The sequence below is a fragment of the Hetaerina americana genome, unplaced genomic scaffold (assembly GCF_022747635.1).
Source record: "Hetaerina americana unplaced genomic scaffold, ioHetAmer1.1.p SCAF_29, whole genome shotgun sequence".
Taxonomy (NCBI): domain Eukaryota; kingdom Metazoa; phylum Arthropoda; class Insecta; order Odonata; family Calopterygidae; genus Hetaerina; species Hetaerina americana.
The window spans coordinates 4,287,569-4,300,024 of NW_027286863.1; the positions used below are offsets into that span (position 1 = coordinate 4,287,569).

Sequence of the window (12,456 nt, forward strand, 5' to 3'; positions counted from 1 at the left end):
GGTTCACAGTAATGATTTTAATTCACTTCCTGGTAAGTTAAATTTCACTGGAAAGACTTAGTTCTATGGTGACATCATGCAATGTTCTGGGCACACAGCTATAAACTAACCTTCTTCTGTAAATACTGTAAATATATGTATTATTTAAATTATTGCTGTGTACATATTCAGAGGTTAATTAATACCCAATTATGTGTAACTAGTTTCTGAGCATTGGAAGTGGAGGCTTTTATGTGACTGTTGTGTCAACATGTTTAGTAATACTTACTTTATCATAGTGATGAATGGAAAACATGGAATGAAAGTGACCTACCTATTTACTAATGCAACCATAGACAAAACTAATCGTAAAAAAAGGAACAACACCATATTGGTGCAATAAATAAATTGTTTTTAAAGTATAAAAATCAAAAAACTTTAATCATTACAAATGCAAAATTTAAACATTCATTAACATTATCTGATGATTATACATATATACGATAATATTGAAGTATGATGGCAGCCTTATTCTATGTTGGTGTCTTTCCAAATTGTATTCCATGAAAGAAATATATGGCATAAATCGAGGTTTTTAATGTTTGCAACATATGCTTGGTGCAGTAAAAGTGCTATTAATTTAGCAAAATTAATGCATTGTATTTATATTGACATTGATAGGAACTTGGTTTGTAACATAAAGGTATACTGACACTTTTCTTTGACTTGGCAGTTGTGTCCTGTGCTAGTGGATCTGGTTGGAGTGACATCCAAATTGCCATCCTCTCTTCTTACTTCTGCCCAACTAGAAGATGGAGCCTGTAATAGACTGGTGGGAGCTGTTGAATCAGTTGCAGTTAATTATTCTCATTCATTCAGTAAGGTCAGTATGATGACAAATATACCTTAATTTTTTGGGCTGCGCAAGTAAATCTATTTATTGATTTCCAGGCATATGTACACCTATTTATTGATTTTTTGGGTGGAATACATTTCTATATTATGTATGCTGGAATGGTCACTTAACCATGAATTTGCTGTGGAATATAAAAACCATTAAAGATGTATAAATGAGATGTGAATTTTGTCTGTAAACCTCGAGTATGCCGGTAATACTATAGCCTCCCAATTTCTTGATATAAATTTTGAGTATGTCCACCGATCAGTTTTCTTTCATCCTATGAAGCCACTGTGTAGTGATGAAGGAAATTTGTTTTGAGTGTCTCAAGTTTGCACATTTTTGATTTTCATCCTATTTTAATATTCTGTATTTGTGTTTCAGTGTAGTGAGTTTTTAACAACTTGACATATAAATCCAAATATATCTTGAAAGTAATGAATTTTGACCTTGAAAATGCATTAACTAATAATTCATTGAACAAGTGGCCACAATTCATGTTTGAAAAATATAGGATATTTATGTATGTACGAGGGTCATCCGGAAAGTAGTACCCGTTCGTGCCGCATGAAGTGCTGACGACGCGAGTAGCCGCTGGACGAGGTCAGATAGCTTCAGTGGCTTGTCTGCCTTCTCTGAGCCAAGTTGCGTGACGCTAGCATTGCCTGTGTTGTTTCTGTGATTGTTTACAATGTTTAAAAAAATTGAGAACGCCGCCAGTTGTGAAGTGAGGGCAGTGATTAAATTCCTCAATGCAAGAAACGTTCGCCCATGTGATATTCATCGCCAATTAAAGGAGGTGTATGGAGACAATGTAATGGACGAGTCGTCTGTTCGGCGGTGGTGTCGCAACTTCAACATGGGGAGGGGGAACACACACGACGATGAGCGTTCGGAGAGACCGTCTGTCATTACAGACCAACTGGTGAGCTCAGTTGACGAATTCGTGAGGAACGATCGGCGCGTCACAATTGATGACATCTGTGAGCATTTTCCCAATGTTTCTCGAACAATTGTTCATGAAATTGTTAAACACCATCTGCATTATGCAAAAATTTGTGCAAGATGGGTCCCTCGCGTATCTCAATGAGCTGGCGGCGAAGGACTATGCAGCAGGAATACAGAAACTTGTCACACGTTATGACAAATGCCTTAATTTGCTTGGAGATTATGTTGAGAAGTAGTTTAAAGTATCCTCTTTCAAGTAAAATTTTTTATGTTTGTTAATATTTACTTTTGTGTCTTTATTTCACGAACGGGTACTACTTTCCGGATGACCCTCGTATTTTAAAAAGCTCCCATGAGGTGAATTAACGGTATATTTTTTCTTATTGCAGCCTGAAATGGCAGTGGAAAAAATTCTAGTGAAACGAGATACTTATTTGGGTATCACATGTACGTGGTACTCAAAGACTGGAGCAACGGGAAAAATTAGTCGATTATTTTATTGCTTTCCAAGCAACAAGAGCAGTATTATTGGAGCACCTGACAAGGTAATGAATCAAACATATTATAATTTGAAATTCTTACTTTTTTTTGTGTCCCTTTATGTATGCGTTGTTTTTAATAATATATTTTCCTGGCCCCGGTGGTGGTGGGGTAGCGTCCTTGCCTGCCAACCCAGAGGTCGTGGGTTCAATTCCCTCCTAGCTGGTTTTTCCTCCATCTAGGACTTGAGTGTATGTAATTGTCAAATTGTTATATCAATGTTCAAAGTCCGATGTAAAGGTCAAAGTGCAGTTTTTGGACTTATGCAAGATAAATAAATATATAAATTTCACGTATTTATTAAAATTATGTAATTCCTATTTTTCGTGTTCATTAAATTAATTTTAAGTCTTCAATGCATTTAAATCAGGAATGCTGTGTTATATTTTATGTGACTAATGTTGTACATATCTGAATGAGTACATGGGATGAATCTTTGTAAATACGAAAGGTAGATTTGAATATTCCATCCCTGAAATTTTATGATTATGCATGTTCAACTCAAATGCTATACATGCTTATATGCATAGGTCGACCGGCCTTGATGTGCAAGATTTCAGTGAAAAAATCTAGATTTGTATTAAGCAGAGAGTTTTGTATGGTAAATTTTAAAAATTTGTTGTTTGAGATATGAGTTAAAGTTATACAATTCACATTTTGAAAATCTCTGTTATTGCCACCATGTCATAATATTGTCACAGTTACTACACTACTTTCATAACTGGAAAAACTACTGCTGCCTGCTTGTTGCGGTTCATTGGTAAAAGCAGACTATTGTAACATTGCCATTGGGCAGTACTTGTGGGAATAGGTGAATTTTGGAATACACTCAAAATCTCACTATTGATGAGAACTGTTGATACATTGATAAAATCGAAATAAATATTCATTTGCTACGATTAGAAAAACTAGGGTTGATGTGCACATGAGATTCAAAGAAAATGGAAAATTTGAGTAAAAAATTAAGGGGTTTGTGCATGGGTTTTACCTTCACATGAGTAAATATGGTCATTTTATCGGAAATTCTCTTTGAAAAATTGCTAATCTTATATTGGTTGTATAAGATGAATCATTTTAATGCATGCATTTATTGAACTTCAGATTATAGAAGCCTCAATTCAGGTGCCATCAACACTCTTCTACCAGCTAGAACTTCAGGGATATCAACTCCCTTCAACTCCTCCACAAATCATGGCCTCTGCTTTTGAGAATAGTCGTTTGTTTCCCAGAATACTCACCAATACTATGAAGCACAGTGATGGAAAGGAAATCACATCTTGTGTTGTGGGAAGCAAGCTAGGTAATTGAGCAGCTTACTCAATGGTTTAAATAAATTATATGAACAACATAATATGCTACAAATAGCAATTGTTTAGTTTAATTTTGACATTTTATGAAAAGTGCAGATTATTTGTTGGTTTGCATGTGCACCATAGTACTGGAAGCAATAATTTTTTAACTATGTGGATTGAATTGCCAAATATTGCCTCAATGGTTAATGGATAATCTTAAAAAGAATATGAATGGCAAATTTTAGTTAATTAATGCAGTTAACATGTATTGATAGAAATAAAACAGCCATGTGTTGATTGGTTTGATATCATTGGTTTTCAGGCTTTGAATAAGTGTAAAATAGATTCTACTCTGTTTGGCTGCATTTTATATTTCAAATAGATTGCATGAACTACTGAGAATAATCTGGGAAGAAATTTGTTTGTCTTTGTTCTTTTAGAAAAATCAGTACTGAGGAAACATTATAGTTTCCCTGGTTGCACTGCCTACCCACTAATAATGATATTTGTGTATTGAGGTGTTTCTGTGGTTGTACATTCAACGATTTTGAAAGACATGTGCAGTCCTTGGTGCTTGCAACACTCCTCATTTCATTTAAAGAAATATTTTTTTAGCCCTCAATGGATGGTAGATATGTTCCAGCTTCACCTTGCTCTTGGCATTAAAGAGGAATGAAGTGTCATAGTACCAGCCAGTTCAATTAATCCGCATTGTCGTTCCAGTGTTTAGTCTTGTGCCTAAAATCAATCAAAAGGAAGTAAAAAATATATATAATGATGCCCATATAAATGCTTTGATTTAGATCTGTGAAGTCTGTGAATGTGATATTCTGAGCTTCCGTTCTGAAGGGGCTTTGGTCTCCACAATACCTCTTGATTTGATTTAGGCAGATTCTCTGGCACCTTGTTCCTTTCAAATGGCCCAGAGTTGCGTTAAACTCATTCTGACCAAATTTATTCTAGCCATTGTGGTACAGCAATATGAATCGTACATAACCCTGAAACTGAGTGTTCTGAGGACTGCCCGCCCAATTTTGCGTCAAAGTGGTAATTCATTTCATTGTGTTAAATCCTCATGAAATTAAGTGCACAGTTAATATTTTTTGTTATAGCATTACACAATCCAATTATGTTGTTTTATTGTTTTTACCTGATTTTAGTTTTGAATGCTTGGTGACATTTGTTAAGAAGTAGCATATTTTTCTAAGTAACTTCAAGCAGGATTGAAGTTTTGGTATATTTATACAAGATTTTTGTTTGTTAATGGAAATAGATGATTTTTTGCTTATCTAGCATATTATGGCTATCATCTTTTGGTGTTCAAATATTTGTAAAATGAAGAAATTGCCCTCCAAATCTTAGCTCAAGTTGCTGCCTCCCTTTGTCTTATGTAGTGGGGGCAGAAGTTCATAACTTGACGGACCCAGTGTATGTGATGATACGGGCTCCCGTTGAGGCAACCCCGGACCCGTTGGATGATGGTGAGGAGGGCCATGGAGGCACAAGTGGGGGAGGAAGGGGCTCCTGGCTGGTTCGCTGGAATCGAGACATGAATGAGGGCCTTGGGGGCTGGAGTGAGGATGGGTGCCATCTGTCGCACTTCCTCTCTGCCGACAACCTCCTCGTGTTCCGCTGTGACTCCCTCGGACACTTTGCCCTCTTGAGAGACATTCCAGCCAAAGCTGGGAAGTCAAGGAGGTAAACCTTCACTAGAGTTGCCTTGCACATGGGATCACTTGCGTTGATCCCAAAGATTCAGAAATGCCTCAATCCAGGTTAACTTGCACATGTTTCGTGCACAGCAAATGCTTTCCTCATTATTTTGAAATGAAAATTTCCGTATTTTTCGTGTGATCTTGTTGACATTTGACTTATAATACTTGAGCATTTCAGCTCAATTTTTTTCACCCATATTGTTTTTTGAGACAGTTATTGTAAATTTCAAAGAGTGACACTTGAAATTTATGAATTTTGATGGTGTAACATTTTATATCACAATGAGTATGTATGCGTACATTTCACTGTACGTATTAAGTTGTAAAATTTGCAATTCTCGTTAAAACTGAATTAGGGTAAAGTTGAGTGACATTTATGGTATTTGTTTCAGTCAAGGGATCGTTTTTTGATTGTGTGTGGAGATCACAAATCACTTTTTGAATTTAAAAAAAATGTCCTTTTTGATCCTGAGTAAAACCTTTTAGACATCCAATATTTCCTCAGGAATATTAGAAGGTCTCACTTTTCTTGTTTGGCTTATTTTGCAGTAGAGATGTTATGTGAAACTGCTTTCCATAATTTTAGGTGGGGAGGAATGGCTTTTCACTTCTCTCATCCTGCCGTCTATGCTGGGAGCTTCATTGGCTTCTTCAGCATGCTTGTGGCCATATCCACCTATGTCATCTTCCATGCTTCCATACGTATGTCTCGAAAAGCAAAGCATTCCCTCGTCAACACTTGGCTCGCTCTGTCTCTTCTCTTGATGGTATTTAGGTGAGTGCAAATACATTTTTTTTCTTTCTGTTAAGTGTTGCATGCTTGCTGCATTGGAACTGATATTTTGCTCATAAAAGCTAAATTCAAATAAATAGTTGCTTCTGTACCTTTTATTTTCCATGAATCCAGCTCTAAGGAAATTGATTAGCAGATTGCTCCTTCACATGATAATTGCTTTGCTGTGGCAGTTTTCTGATGTCGTAGTTCCATCCTACTAGAATCAATTCAAAATATTTTTGTTTTCTATTTTAAATAGGGAAATATTAAGCTAGTACATTCAGTTATCACTTCAAAAATGCCTTGAACTTCCTTGCTGTATTTAAGTATATGTTAAAAATTTTGCTTAATGCATGCTGTAACAGTGGAGTCAAGAAACTCCCCTCATTGTGATCATTTTACCTATGCTCATTTATTTCAACTAAGTATATTGAAACTCGCGTTTTATTCGTTTGGATATTAAGGAAAAGATTATAACTTGCGAAGGAAGGGAACTAATTGTTCGAAGAAACTGGAATAAAGAAATCTAATGAGGCAAAACTCATGTGGTGATACTTCCATGATAATTTCCCCTTTGAAATCTATGTCCATGGAATACAAGACTAAAACCTGCATGCAAGATCTCTTCAGGGGCAGCCATAGTATATAGCATAGTATAGTATTGTCTACTTCAGGTACTAACTTATTCAGTATGTTCAGTTCAGCTATTACCCTGATGGATTAACTGCAAGTAGTTTTGAATGCACTCATGTGCCAAACTTGTTTTCATTCATCCAGCTATGCAAGTATCCTCAAGTCCACAGTCTTGAATTATGGGATGACCAAAAGAGCTCCTTTAGGAGTTATTTGAGGCCTTTGCAAATGCTACTCTATTAGTTGATACTTGCTCAAGTTCAGCACGTTCAGAATATCACATATTTATTATTTTTATTCTCTCCAAAAGTTAAATAATATTCAAGCCAATTTTGAGAGACTTTGCGAAATAGTTCATCTTCCAAAAGTAAATTCTCTGTGTGACATTTATAATGATATCCATTATTGAAATAGAAAGAAAGACTCGTACTTTTCCACAGATTTTATTATACGGCACGACGCGTTTCACCGACTTGCGGCATCATCAGGTACAAATTTGCAAAACAGACAGAGCAAGCATATATACCCTCAGGACAGAGTGGGGGCGGGGAGGGTTGGAAGGATTTGAGGGGGGTGGGGGCTCGCAGGTGCGTTGATGGATTGTTTTGACCATTTCCAGGCTAGTTTTTCTGAGAGGAGTGGGGAGGGGTATGGGAACAATTGCTCATTAAAAAGTGTCGTGTTGGGGTTCACCAAGTGCCTTCTAATCTCTAATTGCTCGAGAGCGTCCATTTTTAATCCTTTTGGGAGTGTGTGTAATATCTCTGGGACAAAGTCACTGCTGTGTCCCAGAGATATTACACACACTCCCAAAACGATTAAAAATGGACGCTCTCGAGCAATTAGAGATTAGAAGGCACTTGGTGAACCCCAACACGACACTTTGTAATGAGCAATTATTCCCATACCACTCCTCTCCGAGAAATTAGCCTGGAAATGGTCAAAACAATCCATCAACGCACCTGCGAGCCCCCACCCCCCTCAAATCCTTCCAACCCTCCCCGCCCCCACTCTGTCCTGAGGGTATATATGCTTGCTCTGTCTGTTTTGCAAATTTGTACCTGATGATGCCGCAAGTCGGTGAAACGCGTCGTGCCGTATAATAAAATCTGTGGAAAAGTACGAGTCTTTCTTTCTATTTCAATAATGGATATCAATTACTTCCACGAAGTGAAGCCTGAAACAATAGAATTTATAATGATAGTTCATAGAATCATAGACAATTCTTCATTGTGTCAACAAAAGTGACTAAAATTCAAAGTGATTGGCTGAATTGCATCTAATATGACAGAAAGCAGAGCAGAAAGATCTACCATGAAATTCTAAAATGAACAGTTTATATTGCCTTTGTTCATCATTATGGCAGGAGAGTTCTGGTAATTTTTAAGGAAATAATAATTTTAGGAATTAATATTGTCGAGGAGATCTAATTGGTGATTGAGGCCAATGTGATTTAACAATATTAAAATTGATTTAGTATTGCACATTCTCATTTAATAATGAAGAAGGATATGCAATCTTTCAGTGGATGTCTCGGGCATCACTTAGTGAAAATAGTTATTCATCAATCAATGTATGAGAAAAACCCCTTTTACAATGAGTGTGCCAGAAAGTTGGTGGTAAAATGAAATTTCAGTATAAAATCTGTTGATTTTCCTATTAATATATTGCTTTCAAAAGCGTGTACGCAATAGGAAAAAGGATCTATATGACTACAATAATTCATAAAAATAATAGAAATTTACAATGGAATTGATCTCAAATTCAACCACTAATAATTGTTTTGTTTTTCATTTGTATGTAAATGGTTGCTTTGTGTACCCATTTATGTGATAAAATTATTCAAATGCTTGAAGTAGTTTAGTATTTACTGCAATTTGTCCAATGTGGCCCGTGAGCTCAGGAAATGCCTGCCGTATGATTGTATAGGCAGGGGTTGTGCACCCCTGGTATGACGAAACCCTTATCCTCTTCTGCCAACTAGATTTGTAGTTTGCTCTTCAGTAAATTTATCGGAGGTTGGGTTTTGACAAAGGGAGATCACATGCCAGGTAGTCAATAAACGGGTGCTCATCTGATAAAATATAATGCTCTTCTCGTAGGAATTGGTGAAATTCTCATGAGTCTGTTGTATTATGACTAACTGGCTTTTTAAGTGTGGATGATTCTTTAATTCTTTTATCAATTTCCATGAATTATTTTGAATCGTTTGCTGATGTTTATTTTTATTTTTCAGTCTAGGAATAAGGCAGACGGGACACTTCAGATTATGCCAAGTGGTTGGTCTTCTCCTTCACTATCTGATACTTTCTTCTTTATTGTGGATGGTAGTAACTCTGAGGTGAGAAATATCTTTAAGGCTTTAAAATTAAAATGATTATTACAATTGATAATTTTGAAAATGAATGCACGGTGTCAAATTTTGAATGACCATTCCTCTCTTTCTTTGGTGTTCATAGTATTTCAATGTATGAGTCTCCCTAAGGTTAGGTTATTTTCTCCGTTCGTTTTGCTTTACCCATTGTGGAGATGTACTTTCATATGTACAAGATATGTTTGTGGTCACTATAGTTATGCCGAAATAATTTTATTTTGATTACAAAATACAAAACTCATTGTTCACTGTGCATGATATCTGAATTAGTTTTATTATGGGTTGAAAGTATTTTAATGTCTTTCTAATCATTATAATATTATATTTTTAGTAACATGTACAAGAAGCTGACAAAGTCTGATAGCTTTGATGGTGGCCATGACGATGAGCCCCCCCCAGACCATCCTCCCAAGAAGCCAATGCTTGGGTTTTACCTCGTTGGATGGGGAATCGCTCTCATCATCTGTGGAATATCAGCCGCCGTCAACAAGCGTAACTATGCTGGGCACCAGTATTGTTTCCTATCTCACAATCCCAGTATCAGTGCCGTGTACGTTCCGGCGGCCGGCATCCTCTTCCTCGTACTCGTTTTCTCTCTCCTCATCCATTGCATTACATCTGGAAGTCATTCTGATGTGAGTGGTCAATTTTCCGTGGGCACGCGAGCCACAGAGAACATTGATCTGGAGCTGGAGGAGACAGGCAGGGCAGGGGAGAGTAGGGTGGCTCCCCCTCCTCCCTCCACTGCCCCATCAAATGCCGGCGCTGCACGCCGTGGCGAAGAGGAAAGCGATGAGAACGACGAAGACTTGGAGCACACTCCTTATGCTCAACTCGGATCTCACATGGCTCTCCTCTTGCTCTTTCTTCTCGTGTGGGCGACGGCATCATTGACCACCATGCCGTTTCACTCGCCTCCTTTCCTGCAGGCCCACGGTGAAGCTGTGTTTGGAGTTCTCTATGGCATTTTCTCCTCGGCTCTGGGGATTTTCGTGCTCGTCTTCTACTGTCTATTGAGGTGCGATGTCCGTAATTGCTGGGAGGCTTGCTGGAATGGAGGGGAGATATTGGTGGTGGGACCAGGAAACAGGGCGAGGGGGAGTCGATGTTGTCGCAGTAGGAGCATATCCGATGCGGGGGCCGTGAAGCCTGTCGGAAGCATAGACTGCACTCCGAAGCAAAATGGGGTCGTGCCAGTTTCCCAGTGCCCCAAAAGTATGGGCAATGTGCCCGGGGGTATGGTGCCAACATATCAGATACCGGAGGCGGCTGCTCGGGCCATGCATCAATCCGGCACAGATGACTCGACGAAATCGCTGCGCCTCCCGGGCATGCTTCCAGGGCCTCAGCTGCCTCCAACCTCTGTCCCGTTTCCCCCTCAGGGAGTTGCCGCCGCCGACAGCTCCACCAGTGGCCCCGATGTCTCTGTCTTCTACAACCCCCACCAGATGGGTGTGGCACGCAAGTTCTTCCGAAGGCAGAGGCAGATGAGGCATGGTCGCAGGGGCATGAGCGGCAGTGACACCGCCTCGCCTCCGTCGGTGGCCCGGAGGAGAAGGGTCGTGGCCACTGGAACCTTGGATGCGGAGAGGGCGGTCAACGTGGCCCACAAACGTGCTAGTCCCATCAAAGAGAAGGATGCGATTGCATCCACGAGAACGTCGCCGGTGAGGCTGCCGAGGAATCCGGGTGAAAGGGCATCGACGTCCAAGTCAGGTGAAGATGCAGAGGTGGAGTTGCCCCCGGAACGTTTCGTAATTGGTGCGGAAGATGATCAGAATGGTGGCATTTGTGCAGTGAGTTGCAGCTCCCCCATTGAGGAGAAGACTGAGTGCAGTGAGGTGAGCGTGCTTGAGGTGAGGGTGTGTGGGAACGGGGAAGAGTCTTGCTCCCCTCCTGGCCTCCATGCCGGTCTGACTGTGCGCGAGGTTCCCGGGGCCGTGGCCTCAGAAAATCCTGGTTCAAAGTCTGGCAGTGGATCTAGGCTGGAGGGGAATCAGTTCTCGTGCAGCTTTGAGGTGGACGATATTCCAGCAGAGTGCACATCTTCGGATTCAGGATGTAAAACGGAGAATAGGGATGAGGAGGCAAAGCACTGTGGTGACTCTCCAGTGGCCGAAAGGATTCACGTGCCATTCTACAGCTGCAGCACTGGTGAAAGTAAGGAGGTGGACAGGCACGGCACGATGCCCATTCGGGGTTCATCAGACTCTGAGGTGGACGCACCCTGTGCTCGCAATGGCAATAGAGTGTTTGATATCTCTGGGGATTTTAGATCACTAGGGAGGACCAGAAAAAAGCATTTTGTTGGGGATTGTCTCGGTGACCGCTGTCTGCCAGATTTCATGTATATAACTCCAGAGTATATGGATGTTCCAAGAGTTAGTATTAGTGAGAAGTCAGAATTACTGCCAGAATCAAAGCTAAGCGAGGGTAATAGTGAATTGGATAGCTTCAACAGCGATGAAGAAATCCTTCTCGACGATTCAGGTGTAATGAAGAAGGAAACCAGTGTTTGACAGTCGATGTAATTTTGGCTAATTTATGTCGAGCTAATTTTGGCAGCTAAATAATACTGTGCCCTATTTTATTTTTATTTGTATTGAGTTTTGTATATTTTGTATGTATTTGTGTATACAGTCTCCATGTGTTAATGTGGAGAAATCAAGAACTGACCTGTAAAAGGATTTATTGTACAAAATCAGATTTTTGTGGCTGATGTTTCATTTTTTTTATTTTATACTTTCATATACTTTTTATATGAATTGTGAGGGAACAATTTTGTATAATTTTCAAGGTTTTGCATGAAAGCAACCATTTTATGTCAATTATTTATTCCAATAAATTTATTGCTTAAAAGTTTGTCATTGTTTTTAATAAAATAGAAACTTGATAATAATAAAGCCCCAGTCAAGGTTGTTATGATTTATAAGTTGGTTTCATGCTTTTATTAGTAAATGATTATTATGAAAATTCCTAACGACTATCAAGTACATAGACATGTGGGATATTATGGTTAATTTAGTCAATAGAATCAGTGAAGTTCAATTTTTGAGTGGCTGTGATTGATCTCAGTTTTTTAGGACTAGTCATGCATGGTTTGCATGAAAAGTATTTGGAAAAGTTTTGGAAAAATGGATTTGCTTCAGATGTTTCTATAATGCCTCGTTATTCTTCTGAGTACATCCCTTGAGCGTGGACCCATTTTGCCGGTGGCTTTTCCACGGCTCGAAGGCTCCCTGGTAGGTGGATCCTGGAAGGCCTTTAAGGGTACACGTGCAAGCGTCTTTGACAGCCCTTAG

General features: G+C 39.2%; 1 protein-coding gene across 1 annotated transcript in view; it reads left to right on the plus strand.

Moving 5' to 3' along the window:
* Positions 1–11,963, plus strand: part of Remo (Remoulade) — a 38,396-nt gene extending 26,433 nt beyond the window's left edge. Inside the window, exons 12-18 of the mRNA XM_071587000.1 lie at positions 713–862; positions 2,215–2,370; positions 3,467–3,665; positions 5,052–5,355; positions 5,959–6,147; positions 9,017–9,121; positions 9,486–11,963. Of these exons, the coding sequence (XP_071443101.1) occupies positions 713–862; positions 2,215–2,370; positions 3,467–3,665; positions 5,052–5,355; positions 5,959–6,147; positions 9,017–9,121; positions 9,486–11,673 (3,291 nt within the window). The 3' untranslated portion in view covers positions 11,674–11,963. The remainder of the gene's footprint in view (positions 1–712; positions 863–2,214; positions 2,371–3,466; positions 3,666–5,051; positions 5,356–5,958; positions 6,148–9,016; positions 9,122–9,485) is intronic.
* The last annotated feature ends 493 nt before the right edge of the window (positions 11,964–12,456 follow it).